Source organism: Sugiyamaella lignohabitans, chromosome B (genome assembly GCF_001640025.1).
Source record: "Sugiyamaella lignohabitans strain CBS 10342 chromosome B, complete sequence".
NCBI classification, from domain to species: Eukaryota; Fungi; Ascomycota; class Dipodascomycetes; order Dipodascales; family Trichomonascaceae; genus Sugiyamaella; species Sugiyamaella lignohabitans.
Genome location: NC_031674.1, coordinates 4,504,996 through 4,525,836, shown reverse-complemented (window position 1 = coordinate 4,525,836; position 20,841 = coordinate 4,504,996). Strand labels below are relative to the sequence as shown.

At 42.2% G+C, this 20,841-nt stretch overlaps 9 protein-coding genes across 9 annotated transcripts; 7 read left to right on the top strand and 2 right to left on the bottom strand.

Annotated features, from left to right (window-relative positions):
• Nucleotides 1–1,494: 1,494 nt before the first annotated feature.
• Nucleotides 1,495–3,030, top strand: AQR1 (Aqr1p; the record flags this gene model as incomplete). Its single annotated transcript, XM_018880580.1, has 1 exon — nucleotides 1,495–3,030. One exon carries the CDS (start codon nucleotides 1,495–1,497, stop codon nucleotides 3,028–3,030), a length of 1,536 nt encoding a protein of 511 aa, XP_018738386.1.
• A 502-nt stretch (nucleotides 3,031–3,532) lies between these two features.
• AWJ20_3552 (uncharacterized protein) lies at nucleotides 3,533–5,614 on the top strand (the record flags this gene model as incomplete). The annotated part of the gene is made up of 1 exon (XM_018880579.1): nucleotides 3,533–5,614. The coding sequence occupies one exon, from the start codon at nucleotides 3,533–3,535 to the stop codon at nucleotides 5,612–5,614; it is 2,082 nt and encodes a 693-aa protein (XP_018738385.1).
• A 517-nt stretch (nucleotides 5,615–6,131) lies between these two features.
• On the top strand, nucleotides 6,132–6,992 carry STL1 (glucose-inactivated glycerol proton symporter STL1; the record flags this gene model as incomplete). The annotated part of the gene is made up of 1 exon (XM_018880578.1): nucleotides 6,132–6,992. One exon carries the CDS (start codon nucleotides 6,132–6,134, stop codon nucleotides 6,990–6,992), a length of 861 nt encoding a protein of 286 aa, XP_018738384.1.
• A 48-nt stretch (nucleotides 6,993–7,040) lies between these two features.
• STL1 (glucose-inactivated glycerol proton symporter STL1) lies at nucleotides 7,041–7,724 on the top strand (the record flags this gene model as incomplete). The annotated part of the gene is made up of 1 exon (XM_018880577.1): nucleotides 7,041–7,724. The coding sequence occupies one exon, from the start codon at nucleotides 7,041–7,043 to the stop codon at nucleotides 7,722–7,724; it is 684 nt and encodes a 227-aa protein (XP_018738383.1).
• Nucleotides 7,725–7,817: 93 nt separating this feature from the next.
• GOR1 (Gor1p) lies at nucleotides 7,818–8,825 on the bottom strand (the record flags this gene model as incomplete). The annotated part of the gene is made up of 1 exon (XM_018880575.1): nucleotides 7,818–8,825. One exon carries the CDS (start codon nucleotides 8,823–8,825, stop codon nucleotides 7,818–7,820), a length of 1,008 nt encoding a protein of 335 aa, XP_018738382.1.
• Nucleotides 8,826–10,307: 1,482 nt separating this feature from the next.
• Nucleotides 10,308–10,916, top strand: STL1 (glucose-inactivated glycerol proton symporter STL1; the record flags this gene model as incomplete). The annotated part of the gene is made up of 1 exon (XM_018880574.1): nucleotides 10,308–10,916. One exon carries the CDS (start codon nucleotides 10,308–10,310, stop codon nucleotides 10,914–10,916), a length of 609 nt encoding a protein of 202 aa, XP_018738381.1.
• A 1,124-nt stretch (nucleotides 10,917–12,040) lies between these two features.
• AWJ20_3547 (uncharacterized protein) lies at nucleotides 12,041–13,636 on the top strand (the record flags this gene model as incomplete). Its single annotated transcript, XM_018880573.1, has 1 exon — nucleotides 12,041–13,636. The coding sequence occupies one exon, from the start codon at nucleotides 12,041–12,043 to the stop codon at nucleotides 13,634–13,636; it is 1,596 nt and encodes a 531-aa protein (XP_018738380.1).
• Nucleotides 13,637–14,090: 454 nt separating this feature from the next.
• On the top strand, nucleotides 14,091–15,263 carry AWJ20_3546 (uncharacterized protein; the record flags this gene model as incomplete). The annotated part of the gene is made up of 1 exon (XM_018880572.1): nucleotides 14,091–15,263. One exon carries the CDS (start codon nucleotides 14,091–14,093, stop codon nucleotides 15,261–15,263), a length of 1,173 nt encoding a protein of 390 aa, XP_018738379.1.
• Nucleotides 15,264–15,421: 158 nt separating this feature from the next.
• Nucleotides 15,422–17,530, bottom strand: AWJ20_3545 (Usp (universal stress protein) family protein; the record flags this gene model as incomplete). Its single annotated transcript, XM_018880571.1, has 1 exon — nucleotides 15,422–17,530. One exon carries the CDS (start codon nucleotides 17,528–17,530, stop codon nucleotides 15,422–15,424), a length of 2,109 nt encoding a protein of 702 aa, XP_018738378.1.
• Between the last annotated feature and the right edge of the window lie 3,311 nt (nucleotides 17,531–20,841).

Below are 20,841 nucleotides of genomic sequence, written 5' to 3'. Positions count from 1 at the left end.
AGAGCTTATTCAAATCGGTGGCACCTCTTGCAAGATCAAGAATGCTACTCATTACCTCGTATTCGTCAACATAAAATGACAATTCTGGCGTTTGAAAAAATCGCACAGCACAAGCCATTAGAAACTTGGGTGGCATTTTACTCGCACTGATCGTATTAGAAAGAGGCCGCTTTTCTGAATCTGAAGCCGGAGGTGAAGGTATTAATAAAGGAGATGTGAATACAGATTGTGTACCAGGAGAATTAGACCCCGTAGCAAAACTCAAGTGCTTAAGACCATCCGCGTACTGGCTATTATTAGCGGATCCAGGAGGTGGAGAAGGAAGGGATGAGGGGACTGATCCTGGCGTGCTACTAGATGAAATGCTGTTATTATTGGTTCGTTGGTCTCCAGGGAGTGAACATAGATGTCCGATATTTCTCATCACACAGTTCGAACATGGTCCGTGAGTCGACGTGTAATCGCATTTGCGCTTCAATCGCCGACAAGACTCGCACGAGCTAACCACACGCGGTGAGTATTTCATGGTTTATTTTCTTCTATTTTTTAATTTCTCAAATTATGTTCTTGTATGTCCACGATTTCAAATTTCGAGATTTTCAATACTAGATTTTTAAACTATTGATTAGACGAGTTGTCTTCAATGCTTAACTAATCATCCTCGCCCCTTTGTGTAAGGTTTATAAGCATGCATCTCTCTTAGTTCCATACCGTTATTCTGGGTAAGGTTTGAGTCGGTCTCTCCACGAACCTGCAAGTGCCTTCAGTTTATGGTGAACATTTCGCTTTCTGATAACCGTCGTACGAAGTTTAAGCAAATACAATTTCGACTCTCGTCAGATAATAGGTGCTCTGGTTTAATAGACAGAATGTTCCGTATGCATGTGATTCACGATATGTATTATACTTGGCAAACCGTCTTGGCTTCGGAATTGGCGGTAAGCGGCATACCCAAATGCAAGGAAAAATGTACGAAATGCTATCTATATATGAATGCAGATGATTTCACATAAATAATAAACGGATATATACGGTGTGCAAACGGTTACTGGCGGGGGTTAGCTTGTTGTGATTTTGGTGGGCCTAAGATGCCGATATCGCCGTATTTGATGGCCGATAACGGAGCCATACCCACCGATTTCGCATAGATAAATAAGGGGAGACCCGAATTTTGAAGGAATTAAACGGATTTAAATGGTCGGACATAAACCAACCGGTTATTTATCCGAGAAATCTCCGCGGGCCACCAACCATCCGAATCATATATAATATGGTGGACAATTTGTCTTGAATTAGCCTCGTCTTCATTCGCCCTCATATTTGCAGCAGGGATAAGCGGCTGAAGCCTACATATTAGGAAACTCTTAACTCCACAATCGTTGTATGCAGCCCGGATACTCACAATTTCCAAAAGAAGAACTAATAATATCCTATTTCCGTCCGAGCATATACAGCATCTATCTCGATTATCTTGGGAAGCCTTAATTCTCCATCATGAGCGAGATTGATATTGAGTCTGGAATACTCACTAGCCAAGTGAGAGATGACGAGGAAAAGGTGGTCCGAGTGCAGTCGGCTCCAGAAGCGCCTGTTTCCATTTATCAGGGCAAAGAACTTTATATGATAATTGGTGTATCTGCGACAGCCAGCTTCCTCTCTACTGTATCAGTACCCATTTATCTACCAGCATTCCCAGACCTTGAAAGGGACTTTAATGTCACTGTCGAAAAGATGAATCTAACAGTGACCATCTATTCAATTTTTCAGGGTGTATCTCCCATCTTTTGGGGCACCTTGTCTGACACAATCGGTAGAAGGCCGGCATTCGTGTCATGCTTAATAGTATATGTTGGTGCATGTATAGGATTAGCATTGTCTCCATCATATTGGTTCTTATTTGGCATGCGAATTCTGCAAGCTTTTGGAGGAGCCTCAACAGTGGCTATTTTGAATGGAATAATTGGCGACCTAACATCAAGGAAGTCTAGGGGTAGCTATGTTGGAATTGCATCAGGACTCACATTAATGGGCAATTGCTTTGGTCCACTGATAGGTGCTGGAATTACCTCAGGTATGGGTTGGAGAGCTATGTTCTGGTTCCTAGTTATTACAGCAGGAGCCATTCTTTTGCTAGTCTTGTTGATCCTGCCAGAAACCAATAGATTCATAGTAGGAGATGGCTCGTTTTATCCAACAAAAATATATAATCAATCTCCGTATGCATTTTTTAGAAGTAGAAGCACTGGTGTACCATTTCGTAAACAAGATCCTGAATATGAACAAGCGAGGCCCTCTGGATCCCACAAGTTAGACGTCCTAGCTGCAATTCGAATTTTAATGGAATGGGACGCAATTTTAGTTCTGATCCCTGCCTCTCTTCATTATACCACATGGTTCATGGTGTTGACTGCTCAGTCCACTCTTCTCAGTGCGAATTATAATTTTTCGACAGCAAAAATCGGATACGCCTATCTGGCAAGCGGTGTTGGTAGCATCGTTGGTAGTGTACTTGCGGGAAGAGTCATGGCCCGGTCGTACAACAAAGCCATGGCAGCGTATAAACAAAAGTGCATAGATGACGGTTTAGAAATTGACATTTCAAATTTTGATCTTCCGAGAGCTCGACTAAAGCCAACATTTTATCCCTCTTTCGCCTTAGCAGCATTTGCCATTGTGTTTGGTTGGACCATAGAGAAGAAAGTTCAGTACGTCGTTCCAATACTAGCTACCTTCTTTATCTCTAGTTCATCCATGTATTTCGTCAACACTTCTATGACGTTATTTATCGACCTATTTCCTGAAGATTCCGCGAGTGCATCTGCTGTTGTTAATCTTGCTCGGTGCTTGGTATGTGCTGCTGGGTTAGCTGTGGTTGACAGAATGATTAGCACCTTGGGAGCAGGAGGAACATTTACACTTATGTCTGGTATTTGTCTTGTGTCAATGCTTTCAATTTTGCTTGAGATTCGTATTGGGAGCAAAATTGACATAAAGCGAAGATTGAAAAAGGGCCAACATGTAAGACTTTAATCCAATCTCTATCGCACCTATTATAATAAATAAATAAGTAAATAACAATAAATGATGCACTTTTAAGGTTTTAGGGAATGATGCGGAGATGCTGAAGCGCGCGCATTGAAACCGGCGATCACCAAGCATGCTGCTAGTTCCTTACCTTGATCAGATTCCCAACGTTATATATTTTTATTTATTACATTATTGATCTAATGGTGAATCTAAGTAATGGAAGTTGATGACTTACAGCAGAGCCAGACCTCTAAACGGCCTACTCCATCTCGAAAGGGTCTTGATAAGCGATTTGCCTGTAATACTTGTGAGCGAAGGTTCACTCGAAGAGAGCATTTACTCAGACACCAGCTGAATCGTAAGTTCTGGTCAACGACAAAACCTGGTAATATTCATTGCTAACCATAACTTAGATAATCCTAGGCATGTTTTTAAATGCCATATTCCAGGATGTGCTAAAGCCTTTGTTAGAAAGGATCTTTTCAATCGTCATTTAGAAAGACATATGGCATTTAAGGAAATCGACATATGTTTAGAGAATGGCAATAGTTCTTCAGAAAGTGGACTGTTACCAGATGCCCCTAGTGCAACGCCCGGAACAGACGAGGATTTGACAAAAGACACGATTATAACTGACACGGTTATTACTGGTACTACAATATCTGACTCGGGTCCAGGGGCTTTCTCTGAGAATTCGTCATCAACCAATTTGAATATGCATGAACCATGGTCGTCCATAGTTCTAGGGCCCGATCAAAACGATGCTACATCTGTTGTAAAAGTCGAGTCGACAGTAAATGGGGCATCCGACTTAACGTTACTTCCCAATACGACGCCCAATCTATCGGAAGGCTCGCCCAATCAAGATCTCACTGATTGGCTATTTGCACCTGGTCTTGGCCTACTCTCTAACAGGCCTGGTGTACTCGAACCATATTCATTTCTATTATCTCCCACAAAAGACTTTTCACAGATGTCTTCACCACCATCTTTTGAACAGAATATAGTCATGTCAGAACATAAAAGGCAGGAAATGCTTATCGAGATCCCAGAACTCGAAAATTTTGTGGAATTTTCTCTTTCGAATTTAGCGATATACAACCAAACGTATTGGGACAAATTCCACTGGCAGTGTCCAATACTACATCACCCATCTTTTCAAATTGACCATACGCCGGCCCCGCTTTTACTAAGCATAATCCTTATTGGTGCTTCGTACGCCCAGACAAGCGATGAGTTCCGTAATTCAATTGCTACACCATTACGGTGGATAATATACAAGTCGTCCAGTTTCCACCCACCAACTAGAGTGTGGATTCTTCAGAGCCTTCTCCTTCTAGAGGTTTACGAGAAAACACGATCAGGTAGCAGGCTAATCCATGAGCGGGCACATATTCATCATGGAACGACTATCCAGTTGATTCGACGTGGTTCAACCTTGCTCGACCCATCTATTAAACTAGACTCAAAAAGTAACAGTACATGGATGGAATGGGTCGAAGCAGAGTCCATTAAACGGGCAGTATTTTTAGCATTTGTTTTGGACGTATCACATTCGGTGCTATTTAGCCATGCGCAGATCCTGCATCCGAACGAGCTGCAACTGTCTTTACCTTGTGATGATGAAATATGGAATTCAGCTGAAGATCACAGGTCCATGCTCAACAAGCCGAGTGAGCCTTTTATGGGAGGACTAAGATCATTATTGAAAAGGAAACACGTTTCTACAAATTGTAAATTAGGAAGACTGGCATTATTATATGGTCTTTTGTCACATTATATTCAAGTGTCTAATCTGGATATCGAAGCATCGACTTTAGACTCTGGTTTGGCACCATTTCGGGACAAATGGAGTCAAGTGCTCACAAAAGCAATTGATTTTTGGTGGGAAGACTATGACAAACCAGCCGAAGATGATATGCTGGATACAGCGTTGCAGTATCATTTTGCATTTATTTCCATGAATCTCCGCAGGTATGAACTGCATGTGTTCTGTGGTGACAGGAGAATTTTGGGCAAAAACACAGTACATCAAGATTATCTGTTTGCGGAGAAGTACATGTACGAATGGTCTAAAACTCCAGCTGCCAGGGAGTGCGCATTTCACGCTTTAGTAGTTCTGCGTAAGGTATTTTTGACGGACGGTCAGCCGTCAATGTATTCCGCTGGAAACGACCCCTTTATTCACGGACCGATGATCGTTGCACATTGCGCATTGGTGTTCTGGGCCTTCTGTTTCTGTACAGACGGACCCGAGTCGAAAGTAATGGCTAAATCAAAATCTGGATTTAGTAGTTTTCACAATTCTGCTGCACGAGAGCACGAATGGGCCCTGGCAGCAGAAAGCGGGCTGGGCTATTTGGAACGGACCAAGTCCATCACATCACCGGCCGATCTAGATGGCTTTGAAAACAAAAATAGAATAGTTGGCCTATTAAAATGGGTTATTTTGGCAATGGGCACTGGTAACTGGCCTATGGTGAACGAAATGGGTCAAATAATGGATAGTTGTGTGAAGAGGAGTTTAGGATGGGAGGATATTGTTGGAACCGAGCTACAAACTCAGGATTTAGAATCCACTAACTAAAATAAGCCTGAACTGTAATTTTTACATAGCTGCTTGGTAAAATTATTTATTAACGAATTTAATGATTAGTATCTATTCAATGGATAATTGGTATCCCGGCCATCGGCTTTTACTTTTTGTGGGGTAAGCAAGGCTACGAGTGGGGGTTGCGACGTTTTGATGCTTTGAACGGAAAAAAATCTCAATGCGGAAAGTATTCAAACTCTAAATAGTCAGAACTTCATGTCAGATAGACAATTTTAATTCTCTTCAGACTTATCAGCTCCATAAATATGATACTTTCTTCCAGGTCAATCAACATATCGGGAAGCAACTTAACATTCGCTTCCGCTCTCCGTCTTCAAATCGAGGAGAATTGGTAAATCATTTCCCGGATCACCGTGGTGGCATAAACTGATCCGACCCTAGATCAAAGCGGGGAAGATTTCAGGATTGTCTAATATATATATAAAAAATAGATTCTAATTTAGATCAAGAGAACAGAAAACTGGCTGGGGAAGATATCCATCAATAAACTATGGCCAAATATTTTGGATTTCGAGGTCCCAGACTGTTGGATTTTATGCTCTATACCATTGTGGTTCCGGTTTATATCTGGTTCGGATACAATGCAGCAGCTGCTGGTGGAATTCTAAATCTCAAATCTTTCATTAGCCTGTTTCCCAGTATCGATACACTGGACACAACAGGCCATGAAAAAACACACAATGCTCAGATTCAGGGAACTTTCGTAGCCTTGTATCCAGCTGGTTGTATATTTGGTTCTATGAGTTGTGTTATAGTTGGTGATAGGCTTGGGCGAATCAAAACCGGGTTTATTGGTGCTGTAATCGCAACCATTGGTCATATTTTGCAAGGATCTGCTTTTTCGCTAGGTCAGTTAATGGCAGGCAGAATTATTTCTGGCTTAGGTTACGGAATGGTTACTGCTACTGTACCACTCTGGCAGGCTGAATGCTCCACTGCTCGTCATAGAGGTACCTTTATTGTCATGGAAGGTATATATATCTGTGTTGGTTTGGCTTTCTCTCAATGGCTGGGCTTGGGTATGTCTTTTGTGGGCTCCTCTGGTTCTTGGAGATTACAACTTGTATTTCCCACCCTCAATGGTTTGATTGTGATCGCTTTTATCCTCTTTTGTCCAGAATCACCACGATGGCTAGTCAAGGTGGGCCGTGTTCAAGACGCCCGCGAAGTCTTAGCTGTTCTAGAGGACATAAGTCCAGATGACATGAGTATAACAATTAGTATTGAAAGCTATCAAGCATCCCTAGAGGAAACGGGTAAAGGTAGTTTCCTTGGGTTGTTTAAGAATGGCAGAGAGCGAATTTTCCATAGAACCATGATAGCTGCTGTTTGCTTGATGTTCCAACAGTAAGTACAAATAACCAGAACTACACGGTAATTATATCTAACCAATTTTAGAATGAACGGTATCAACACGTTAGCATACTTTACTGGACCCCTTTTCACTTCCTACATCGGTCTGACAGAGCTGGTTTCTCATATCTTGTCAGGGGCTCTCTTCACATTCCAATTGATGGGCTCTTTTGTTGCCTATGGCTTGATTGATAGACTCGGAAGGCGAAAACTGATGCTTATATCTTCTGCTGGTATGGGCACTTTTATGCTAGGGTTCTGCATTTCAATTTCTCAAACTCCTGCGAAATCTGCGGCCATCGCTGCCTCTGTCTTTGTTTTCCTTTTCACATTCTCTTTCCCAGTAGGATTCCTTGGACCCCCATTCTTATATGCTACTGAAATTGCTCCACTTGCTTACAGAGTGCACATCAACGCTGTGTCGACTGCAACTACGTGGGCGTTCAACTTTTTAATTGCTGAGGTGACTCCAACGGCCGTCAATAACATCCATTGGCGTTACTATCTCATATTTGCAATTATTAATTTGTGTATCATAGTGCCTGTTATTTACTTTTTCTTCCCTGAGACAGCAGCAAGACCATTGGAGGAGATCGATGAGATTTTCATGAATTCGAAGAACATGTTCGAGGTTGTGCCAATTGCAAGACGTCTACAAACAAGAGAAGTTTCGGAAGGCACAAACGTATTAGGCAAAGATGAAGTAGAATATATCGAACATAGTGCCTAGATCCTTTAGGTATAGTATTTCTTTTACCAAACATATATTTAACTTTGCTTGACATAAATTGAAATCTATCTATGTATATGAGCTTACATGCACCTAAAACAGACCAACTTGCTCTGAGACGAGATTTATCAACTTTCCCGTTTCGAGTCCCGATTTGAGATTACGAAGGGTAACCAGTTCCATTTCTCGTCTAGTCTCAACAGAATGAGTTCCTATGTGAGGTAGCAGCAAGACGTTTTCATTAGATAGTAGCCCAGCATTGATTACTGGTTCTTCCTCGTAAGAATCCAATCCAACACTGTAAACCTTACCCGATTCCAGAGCTTTCACAAGATCTGCTTCATTAATCAAAGCACCGCGACCAACATTTACAATAGTTACTCCTTCTTTACACTTACACAAAGTTTCGGCACAGATTATACCTCTCGTGTTAGCATTTAAAGGTAAATTCAAAGAAAGAACATCTGACTGGGCAAGTAGATCATCAAAGGATACATATTCAGCACCTTTTTCTTCCTCCTCACTCAAGCGGTGACGATTGTGATATAGAATCTTGGAGAATCCGAAAACTGTGGCCTTATCGCGGAAAGCTTGTCCAACACCACCCATGCCAAGAATTCCAAGCACCTTACCAGCAGGATCATGTGCTTCAGGAACGTTTCTGTTCCAATTATTCCTCCGTAATTCTGTAGCTAGGCGGTTAAAATTTCTTAGGGCCCCGAGCATCAAGTAGATTGCTGTATCGGCAGTCGCCCCGTTGACAACTAAAGGCGTATTGGAAACTTGGATTCCTCGCCGAGATAAATGTTGGACATCTATCAAATTGTAACCGGCCCCGCTATGACACACAAACTTCAGCGTGGAAGGTAAAGCTTTGGCTATCTCTTCATCCATGCCACCAATAACATGCTGTCCAGTGACGAAGCTATAAATTCCCACTAAGCCATCATATTTTCCCTTACAGTCGGTGATGAATTCATCCCTCGACTTCGATATAAACTCTACCACTTCATACTTTTGGGCAAAATCATTCCATTCCTTCTGTATATGCGACAGTTTCCCCAAAATAAGGAGCTTGGGCTTCGATGGTGTTTCTGACATTGTTGTCTGACTGAACTGGTCTAGTCTGATCGCAATGGGTCCGACTCTTATATCTGAATATTAACACCATCCTGTTCATTGTAATAACATGTAATTTTAAATCCCCCCAAACCCCCAATTTCTTATCCCCACTTTCACTTCCCCACCCTAGCATATAGATCTAACCCCATAGCTCGATAGTGGGGTTTCCTTTACGAAACAGATAATCGTCCCCATTTCCACATTGAGAAATTGACGTGCGCAATCACCGTTTGTGACTCGGATATCTGTACCCCACACTAGACCATGTCGATCACAGGCGATTTCTCCAGGATAGATCAAATCAAGAACATAAATATAACACAAGTATTTGGCATCTCATGATTCCATCTCTCTAGAAAAAGTGTTCATTGATATCAAATGCTTGGGATTTATCAGAAGAATATTGCAGGTGCTGCTGGCCTAAGAGGCAGGCCCCTTTTGGTTGTTATCACAATCATGAGTGGTTTGGGCTTCATGTGTGTTGGTAAGTTGGAAATTTAACTAAAGCATAGTGCGATTCTAACTAATTTATTTATAGGTTATGACAATGGTTTAATGGGAGGTAAATAACAATGTGTAATATCGCTTGCAGTGTGCTCTCTAACGTTACATAGGCTTCATTAATGGCGACCCATGGAACAAGACCTTCCACCACCCTGGAAGTTTCTTGGTGGGAACAGTTGTTGCGTTGTATGAAATTGGTGGATTCATAGGTTCGATTTTGACGGCTGTGGTCAGTGGAAACTTTGGCAGACGACAATGTATTGGAACAGGTTGTATCTTCTTGGTCGTTGGAGCGATATTACAGGCTTCGGCTTCTACGTTAGGACAGCTTATTGTGGGAAGGATTGTTGCCGGTTGCGGAGTAGGCTTTTATCAGTCTACCATCCCTGTTTTGCAATCAGAAGTTTCACCAAAATCCCGTAGAGGAATATATGCTACAGCATATCTCTCTTCTTTGAATTTTGGTATTCTGCTAGCCTACTGGATTAATTATGGCCTGGCTTTCGTTGATGCAGGAGTTTCATGGCGCTTTCCAACAGCATTTCAAATTATATTTCCTATCATAATTTTCATCTTGACCTTCATTGTTCCAGAATCACCCAGATTCTTGATGCTCCACGATCGAAATGAAGATGCAGCTGAAGTGGTTTCAAGTTTGCTAGATAAGGGTACCGAAGACTATGAGGTCATCGAACTACTAAATCAAATTAAGAGCGCAGTAATGATCGAGATAGCCGAAGGATCTGGTTCTTGGATTGATTTCATCAAGGAGGATAATCTTCAAACAAGAAGACGTCTCTGGAGTGCTTGTTTGGTCCAAATCTTCCAGCAGCTAGTAAGTAATTTAACTATAATCATTCTAAAGTCATGGACGGAAACTAACAAATCAAGACGGGTAACAACTTTATCCTCTACTACGAAAACACATTGTTTTCTTCAGTTGGCTTCAGTGCTCGTATGTCTAGTCTAATGAGTGGAATATTGAATATCTGGTTCTTCGCATTTTCATTTGTTCCATGGTTTTTAATTGACAGGGTCGGAAGAAAGCCACTGTTCCTTATTGGTACTGCAGGGCAAATGATAGCCTTTATTATTTCAGCAGGAATGGTATTCAAAGTTAACCAAGATCCTGAAGGAAACAGAAATTTTGCAATTGTAGCTGCAACTATGTTATTTGTTTTCCTAGGTGCTTTTACTTTTGGTATGCAGGCTACTGTCTGGGTATATCCGACTGAAATTATACCCCTGCGATTGAGATCAAAGGGTACTGCTATCAGTACAGCTTCAAATTGGATATTCAATTTTTTGGTGGTTGAAATCGCACCTTCAGCGGTCCAAAATATTGGATTCAAGGCTTATATTATCTTTGCGGTATTCAATTTTGTGTTTTTGTTCATTGTTTATTTCTATTTCAAGGAGACCAAAGGCTTATCTTTGGAAGCTGTGGATGCACTGTATGCGAAAAAAGGGGCTCTTGAGAGTCACAATTTTGCAGTACTCGAATCAGGTAAAATGGAGAAGGACACTCACGAAGAATTTATTGAGACCGTACCGGAAACTGAGTAACTTGTTAATGTTTGTAATCCAGGTAACAACTTTGTAATCTTTATATTTGAATGCAGTTTACTTTAATAGGCTTTAAGATTTAGGCTATCTAGCTGGCCAGTGGACTTGAACTATCAAAATCTTTTTCTAAAAGTGCGGGGCAGCTCCGACCAAAGGAATAAGTTTATTTCAGACTGGCTTCCCAGAAACAGAGTTTTCAGGGGTATCACAGTCATGTGATTATCTGTGGAAGCTAGCTGTAGACAGGATTGTTACCTGTTCAGGTTACTTATCAATCACAAGCAGCATCCCCCACTTTACGGTTCCGAATCAGGATCGTGCAGTATGCATGTAAATGCGGACCCCGCTCATCTAAATGTCTTAAGAGTCTTAAAGCTGGTGAAGTAGATATTCTTCTCTCCTCTAGCTGTAACAAGAGTTTAGAATGAATAAAGGCGGACAACTCCGTAAGACAGCAAATAAAAAGTTTGTTTGTAATGTCTCGGACTGTCATAGAGCTTTCACCAGAAGGGATCATCTTCTAAGGCATCAGCTCAATCGTACGTATAACGGTCTGAAACTTTGTAAAAGTCCCTAACTAGAACTGAGCAGATAACCCGAGTCATATTTTTCGGTGCCATATTGCAGAGTGCTCCAAATCCTTTGTAAGAAAAGACTTGTATCTGAGACATATTGAACGGCATATTTCCTTTAATGATATAGTGGACGCAAATCAAGATCAGACTAAAGAAGAGGATTTAAAAGGTGTTGATAACAAAGCCTTCACTTCTGATGGCTACGTTATCACAGAAAACAGTACAATCCCCAAAGAAGATAATACAGGATGGTCGGCAAATACAACGGCGCGGAGTTCAACTTCTGCCTCCACAGACTACCCAGCCAAGCAGGCGGTCGAGGATAATTACGAACATGTAGAGAGCCAACCAAACCTCGAACAAATCTCTCCTGATACTACTCTGTCGGAGATATCACCTGGGTCTAATCAGGATCTAACCGACTGGTTATTCACTCCCGGATTAGGGCTGCTGTCAAGTAGATTGAATCCTTTGGAGCCTTATTCTTTCCTGTTGTCACCGCTTCGCGATTTTTCCCAGATGTCTTCACCGCCATCCTTTGAACAGAATATGAGTATTTCAGAAAGAAAAAGAAAGGAAATGATTTTAGAAATTCCTCAACTAGCACAATTTGAAGATTTTGAATTATCGCGCATTGCGACCTACAATGATCTCTATTGGGAAAAGTTCCACTTTCAATGCCCAATTCTTCACTGCCCATCATTCCAAGCAGAATCAGCACCAACCCCTCTGCTGCTAAGCATTTTACTCATTGGTGCATCATACACTCCAACTAGTGAAGATTTCAAGACTGCTATAGCTGCTCCATTACGGTGGATTATCTTCAAATCTTCCAGTTTTCATCCTCCAACAAGAGTATGGGTTTTGCAAAGTTTACTTTTATTAGAAATGTATGAGAAGACACGTTCAAGCAGCAGACTCATTCATGAACGTGCACATATACACCATGGGACTACACTTCAACTTATTAGACGTGGATCTACACTGTTAGATCCTTCTATAAAGCTTGATCCAGAAAACAGCTCGACATGGGTTGAATGGGTTGAAGCTGAATCTATCAAGAGGGCAGTCTTTCTGGCATTTGTTTTAGATGTCTGTCACTCGGTATTATTTAGTCATGGCCAATTGCTTCACCCCAATGAATTGCAGTTGTCGCTTCCTTGTGATGATAGAGTATGGGATTCTGCTGAAGATAATAGAGATCGATTGAATGCTCCCACTATATCGTTTATTAGTGGCCTAAGAGGACTATTAAAAGGGCAGCATATGAATTTAGGGAGCGAACTTGGAAGGCTGGCACTTCTTTACGGTCTACTATCACATTTTATTCAAATATCTAATTTAGATCTTGAGGCATCAACATTAGATGCAGAAATCATTATCCCATTTCGCGAGAAATGGGGTTTGGCAATTGGTAAGGCGCTGAATTTTTGGTGGAAAGATTATAACTCAGAAGATCGGGCTGCTTCAGAAAACATTCTCGAACAGCAGTTAAATAAGATGGACTATTTGCAACATTTTCATTATGCGTTTATATCAATGACAACTCGAAGATACGAACTTCATGTATTCTGTGGAGATAGACGCATTCTGGGGAAAACAACAATCAGACAAGATTATTTGCACGCTGAAAGATATATGAATGAATGGGCTAAGACCTCAGTAGCTCGGGAAGCGGCGTTTCACGCCTTGAAGGGTCTTATAAGTGCGTTCTTGGAGAATGGAAAGCCTACAATGTACTCTGTTACAACCGACCCATTTGTTCATAGACCGATGATTATTGCACATTGTGCTTTGGTTTTCTGGGCATATGCTTACTGCTTGGATGGTCCAGAATCCAATGTTCTAGCTCATAACTTTAATGGCAGTCATTTAGAGGATCATGAGTGGGCTCTCGTCGCAGAAAGTGGTCTTGTATTTCTTGAAAGATGTAGTACTGTCTCAAGTCCACGAGATTTAGACCACCTGAAAAATAAGAATAGAACTGTGGGGCTTCTCAAGTGGGTAATGCTGGCATTACGGGGTAGCGACTGGCCATTACTTGTAGAAATCTGCCAAATGATGGACAATTGTGTGAAGAGGAGCCTTGGATGGGAGGGGGCAGTAGGCAATGATCTGGAATGTCGAAATATCCAGGTTGGATAGAAATAATAAAGCCAAGTATATTGTGCTATAGAATTTTTTTTTACGTGTAAATATCACCACTATATGAAAGCTGTTCTCGGTGTATATGATTCCCGTATGTTTCAGTTAGTACCTGGGAACAATCTTGCTCGGAAACAAACTCCACCTTTCCCCTTAGAGCCACCCCGCAAAGCTCCCCCCAAAAATCACTAACTCAATAGTGCTGACTTGACCCTGTGATATCTCGTATAGTGTGGTCCCCAAGGAAGAGGGTGGGGATGGGGGTGGGGGCAGCAATTTGGGGCTGGGCGCGTGAAACATGATCAGCACAAATTTGGGGGGACCTAAGTGGGGGAGGTGAGATCTACAATGAGATTACCTCTCAGATATGCAAGGCCAGAGATATGTAGATATGATAGATAGTATATATCATGCCATTGTTCTTCCATAATAATCATAGCACACGAATTGTATCATGACCCTGTCTAATATCCAGATTATTAGCCCCATTGCCAAAGTTGTTTATCCAACACAGCCAAAACGTGGATCGGAAAAACCGGAATGGGGCACAAGCTCAATCACATGTTTATCGGGACCATTAGATCTAACCACTCATAATAATATTGCTGAAAAGCCGTTTGTAGTATTTTCGGATGATTTTTTAGAAGTTCTAGGAAAGTCTCCATCACTTCGTCTAGTTGCAGAGGAGAACAGCTTTCCATTTGCACATGAAGCAGGAGTATGGATTCCTTCTCTTAGGGAAGTGTTTTTTACGTCTAATCAGTTCTTCGTCAATCCAGGAGACAAGAAGAAGTCAATTGTAATCTCCAAGATAAAGATTCCAGAAAGCACAAATGCTCCAATTGAAGAATACAAATGGGAAGTTATAAAACCAACGCCGACAATAGTTGGCGGTAATGGTGGTACCAATTACAAAGACGGTGCACTAATTTGTCAACAGGGAGCTGGTGATACCCCTGGTGCATTGGTACATATGGAATGCAGCCCTCCTTATAATGGTAAAGTCTTGATAAACCATTTCCATGGTAGGCCTTTCAATGCCATAAATGATGTGGTGGTTCTCCCATTAGACGGATCTATCTGGTTTACGGATCCGTCATATGGTGTCGTGCAGGGTCTGCGAGAGAGGAAGCACCTACCAAATCAAGTGTATTCATTTGACCCAGAGACGGGAGACGTCAGGGTGGTGGCCGATGGTATCCACATGCCAAATGGTATAGCGTTTTCACATGATTATAAAGTTTGTTATATTACTGATACACAGGCTTATGATGGTTTAGGGACATCGGTTGCTGATGCAGCTGCGACTATATACGCTTATGATGTGGTTCTTTCTCCGTACTCGAACCGAAACCGCAAGCCTTATATCCTACAGAATAAGCGTGTGTTTGCATTTGCCGACTGTGGAGCTCCTGATGGAATAAAGGTCGATACAGAGGGTAATGTTTATTCCGGTTGTGAGGATGGTGTTCAGGTGTGGAACAGCGATGGAATCCTAATTGGAAAGATTCTGGTTCCTAATGGAGTTGCAAACTTCTGCTTCACGGACCCAGGTAGACTTGTTCTTTTCAATGAGAACAGAATCTTTGAATGCCATATTGCCGCGACAGGTGCCCTTGTCAGGTAAATAGCCATGACAGTCCAAACATCCACCGGCTGAAGAACGGATTTCATTTGTACTGGACGCCCCAGATTGTGTAAACTACAAGGTATCAAGATCATCTTAGACAACAAAATCCGGAAATAAATAAATAAATTAGTTATAAATAATACAAAAAAAAGGACCTAAGAGTTCCTCCGATAAGATTTTGGTATTAGAAACGAGGGGCTAAGTTTTGATGTCCATTTGATAGTCTGGCGAGCAAGGTTTGAAGTTGTAGAGGAAGCACGCCTGTTACGCGTCATAGAAGAGGTTGTTAAGTTTATGCTGGATGAGTTGTTGCTGCTTGAACTGCTTATTGCAGCATCTGACGACAATGATGGTGATAAACGGAGATTAGCAGCTGATGGGGTCGACCGTGTGTCATCGGTAGATCTCCTACGTAAGAGAAGTGTCCGAGTTGTATCATCAAACGAACACTTTTCTTGAGGTGGCTGAGGGTCTGCAAACGTGATTGAAGGAACTGGAAGGGTAGGCTGCATCTGTGTCTTGAGATCGGGGGTAGGAGGTAAAACACAGACTTCAGAGTTTGGATCCACATTTGCTGCTACCATCGGTTCGATATCAACACCTTTGGAAGTTTCGATGGTTGGTGAAATCTCCATAGGAGGAGTGACAGGACTCATCATCGAGTATGGGGTACTTGTAGCCGAAGTAGGAGAAATAACCCGAGTAACCGACGGTTGATCCGACAGTGGGTTGGACTGTACATTAGACTGAGCAGAAGGAATTTGAACACTAGTACTTATCGTACTAGTTATATCCTGTGAATAAATAGGAGGTGATAAAATGGTCGGAAGTGCTGGAACATTATCGACATCAATCTTCTGGGGGAATTTTTTTGAACTACTCGATCGTTTTTTGGGCATATTTTTTGAGTTGGCTTTTATAGCAGAACTAATATAGTTGTAGTAAGCCAAACTTCCAGGAATATTATTTGCAGGCCATGCATCTTCAGCTTCACTACTAGTACTGCTTCTCCGTCTCTTCTGTGCGAACTGGAAAGGTTGAATCGAACTTTTAACAGGCGGAGAAGAAGCAGACGATGACGTGGACAAGGGAGTCAGAATTGAAGTCCCTGACGTGGTCACAGAAGCTGGTGGCAATAGCGAACATGAAACATCAGTTGGGCTCATACTGGGTGTAATACTGTACCCCCTACGGAATAGACTTCCTCCTGAAGAAACAGTTCCTTCACTGGTGGTGGTAGTCATTCTTGTGGGTGACACAATAATAACGGGCACAGGACTCCTAGCAATGAGATAACTTGAAATGGTCTTCTTGTACCTAACTCTAGCGATGTTTGAAAATGATTTTTCACTAGTACCAACAACTACTATCGAGGGCTGATAAAGAACCAAAGTCTTCAGAGCCAGGGCCTTGACTTTGCCGATTCCTAGCTCAACAACGATATTAATCTTCAGATCAGGATCAACCATACTGACAATACCGTCCAGGATAGCCTCTGCTCGCTTCTGATACATGATTCGTTTGCCATAATCAGCAGCTATCGACTCGAGTTCATCACTGGAATGATACATTTTTAAGCATACCAGCTCATCGCCATCTTCCAGCAGGTTTTTTAGAGTCCATCTAAGTGACTGATCTGAATATTCTTTGGTCGTTAGCGAGAAAAGAATAGTTCGTGAGGATATGCTAGTTTTATAACCTTTATGCCGCGTTTGTACCACAAATGAAGACATGTCCTTGTCTTTCATATAGTCACGGAGATTTGCAGAAACTGAATTGGATATAGTAGCACCGCCAGCAGTGCCACTATTACTAACAACAGGGGTTGCAATCATATCTACTGCATTGGTTGAGTAAAGGCCAGATAGACCCCCGCCAAATTCAATAGATGCATCGTAAGGCGGAGGCGAAACACTCCTAAGTACACTCCTTCCATCAATATTAGCACCAGCGCTGCCGGTGAAACCAGTATTCAAAGGCGGGCTTATCGATAAAGCAGTGCTACTATTGTTCGCACTAGAATTCCAGAAATATGACCAGTCATTGGTACCCGAGCCAGTCCCGCTGGTTGTCGCAGGCACATCTGAGGTTATGGTGTCGAAGCTAACCCTTCTTCTGAATCTTGTACTGTCCTTTTTAGAGCCAGAGTCGCCATCGACTACCTCCTTGTACTGGCTTTGCCGTAAACCGGGGCTATTGGAAGAGCTTCGTAAACCATAACCTAGATATTTCGATGCGTTTGGCTCGATAAAGGTCACTGACATCTACTGTCACCAGTTAGTATTTGGTCGTTTGATATGATCTGACTAAGGACAATGAGTTCCTAGTAGACTGTGAAACAACAAGCCAATAAAGAAAGTGAACTGTACTCAAATAAGTTCGATTCCCAGAATATCGACTTGAATTAAATTTTCACCCTAGAATACATGTTCTGGTGTCGGAATCGTATAGCAAACATGAACTGGACCCGAAATTTGTTTTGTTTTCCGAGTTCTTTTATATCATTCGCATTCCCAATCATTTCTCAGTTCTTTATATCCTTCGCATTCCCAGTCATTTCCTAGTCCTTTCCCATTCACCATCTACACTCGATATGCTATTTGTTCCCAGAGAGCCATCACAGTCAGTCACCATAGAAATAAACACCCAACTTCCAAATACAGTGGACGTATCAGGACCTCTACTTACAAGACAGAAACTCCAAGTATATATTTATTGAGAAAAAGCCGCAAGAAAAATTAATATCTTCAGATCGATCACCTTATGTATAGATAGTTATATACATCGACAGGTACAGAGATATATATACTTGTACAGGCAAAAGTGATCCAGGATAATCTAAGAAAGAAACGAAGAAAAACAAATGGGATGATGGCAGCTTTTTAAGGTTGGGCACTTGCATTTTCGTATGGTGCGTTTCCATCTGCACTTTCCCCTAATATAAAGTTGGCTATGCAACGAACGCGCTGCATGAATGGCTACGGGGAAACTCATCATGCGGTAGATCACTACATGGGCACCCACGAGGGGGAGGGGTGATTTAGTGGCAAGCAAACGCGAACCGAAGATAAAGCGAGGTTATTATTACATATGCTAACCCCACATGGATCACTCTGGTTTCTAAGCCGGTTCGGCTTCATGAACCGATCAAATTAGGTAAGTCCAGAGAACATGGATAGTTCGACTATGATATAGTTCGGTTTTAGTGTGACAGATACTTTGTTTAGCAGACTGGTAAAAGTGCTTGTTCTGCTGTAGCGAACACTAGTATTACGAATCTATGTATATGACTACATAGGTAGATATGCTATTGATATGTTAGAAGATATGTTTAGAATCTGTTAACAAAATGCAAGAGCCCGAGAAGCATCTCTAAATGGGCAAGGGGACCCTCAGCTGACATAAATACTCACGCAAGAACACACATATCAGGTTCAAAGCAGGATGGTGGGGCGTTACTCAGCCGACCGAACAAATACTGTCAACAGAATATGACATTTGATGTCAGTTGGACAGCGGTCAGCGGACAGCCGTCAAATAGGATGAACTTGGCTTTCTTTTGGAAGCAACCGGAACATCCTTGCCGTTGAGTGAATATCACATAATGCCGATAAAAACCATCATTTTATTTCGCTTCGCTTGAGCATCCGCCCGACAAACAATGTCTCAGTTGTGCGATTGAATATAATCAAGTTGAAGCGAACGATCTGCATCTGGATCTTACTATCTGCATCCGACTATTATGGGCAGAACTCTAACCCTTGCCGATTGTGAAGTGAAGTGTCACGCCCACTTAACTCTAAGCTATTAAAATTGCCCCATGCCCATTCTGACGGTTCGACAGACATTAGCATTTTGTAAGCTAGTAATACCCCAGTGACGAACAAAAACTTAAGAACTGTATACGATTCCAAAGCGAATCAAAATTCGCGGAAGAATATTCTTATAGCACGCCAAAAATAATATCATTTTACAAAACAAAAAAAAAAATATAATAAAAAGAAATTAAGAAAAATTTTAAACTGCTGGCAAGCAAAGTTTGGAAAATATTTTATACTGCGCAGCTCTAAAATTACTCACTCGTGTTGCTTAGTTCATCTACAGTACCGCAATAGCAATTCCAGGTGCTACAGACAGCAGTTTACAGCGTTGGCCGTTTGCAGTTGGCAGGTCGTTGTAGGCGGGACGCTCTAAGCAGTTCGTTATAGACAGCTCGTAGTTATATTAGAATTTAACTAAGTATTAAAGCCAATAGAATTATACCTATACCTCTCGCTTGTGGAATGTTTTTAAAGAACCAGGGGAATGGCGTCCTAAGATCCCCACTACCCCACTATCCTATCTTATTACCCCTGCCCGTCCCCCTCTTCCGCACCTCGCCCTCTCCCTTTTATCGCACGCATTCATCCTTCCACGCTTGTCAATCGTTCTATCCCTCGTTATCCTGCCACACACTTCCAGCCACAGCTGCACGATAACCGGCAAAGCAGCCATGGTTCCCCAGCTGGAATAACTGATAGGCACCACACAGCCCTGCCGCCCGAATTGCCCCGCCCCCACCAATAACAAATATCACATCAACAAAGAAAGAGCTCACACGCGCCCCCCTTATTTGATCCCTTAGTTGATTGATCACTCCGATTGTGCGTTGCCCGCCTGATTGGCAATTTATGCTGTAAATACACTAACGCAAGGCTGTATCATATTTCTCTTGGCCTTTACACCCGATCGGGCCACCAACCGAGCTTGGCTATTGCAGCACAACATAAACTGCTACGGCACTGCCTCGTCCCTAGCAACAGAAGCCAGACGCTGTAAATGTGAGTAATAATGTTGTTTTTATTTTTGCAATGAAGCCAGTTACGGCTATGCTGGAAAGAATGGTCGGTGGACCAGTGACGACAATAGGACGCCAGATCGAAACCATAATCTGGTATGTACGATCTCATCGCATCGGATCAGTGTGCCCCTTAGCACGTCCGCGTATCCGGAACTAAGGAGAGATCGATCAGGTCTACAGCTGCCAGCCAGCCCTCCCTGTTCAGAACATGTCTCATCTCGATGTAAGCATTGGATCTGTATTCTGTCTGTTGTATCTGTATAATGAAGCAAGGCAATGTGGTTTGCGGGGTAGCCCCTCCCTTATCAGAGTGCAGCCTGCTAGTTTCGTCTACCCCACTACCTGCCGTTGATCATTTCACTATAGAATGTATGAGTCGAAGGACCATTTATGAAGCTGCATCTCCTATCCTGGTTCTATTTTATCATTCGCTCAACCAAATGTAAGACATAGTTTGGCTTGACCATGGAGTCTTGTCATCGACCCAATGGCCGCCAATCCACCGTTCGAGATATAACCATCACTTCTGTGTAGATATTGTGCATGGAACAGCTTCTTGACCATGTATTTTAGACTATGTAGTGAACCATACAATTTAAATATTTAGAAATATCTTATATATAGGAGACGCAGGCTCACTAATCACCGGCGTTTAGCACACTTCTCGCCATTCTGACGCGCACGGAGAACACGAATGGGCCACTCCGTTCACGCTCTGCCTGTGTCCCGCCAGCA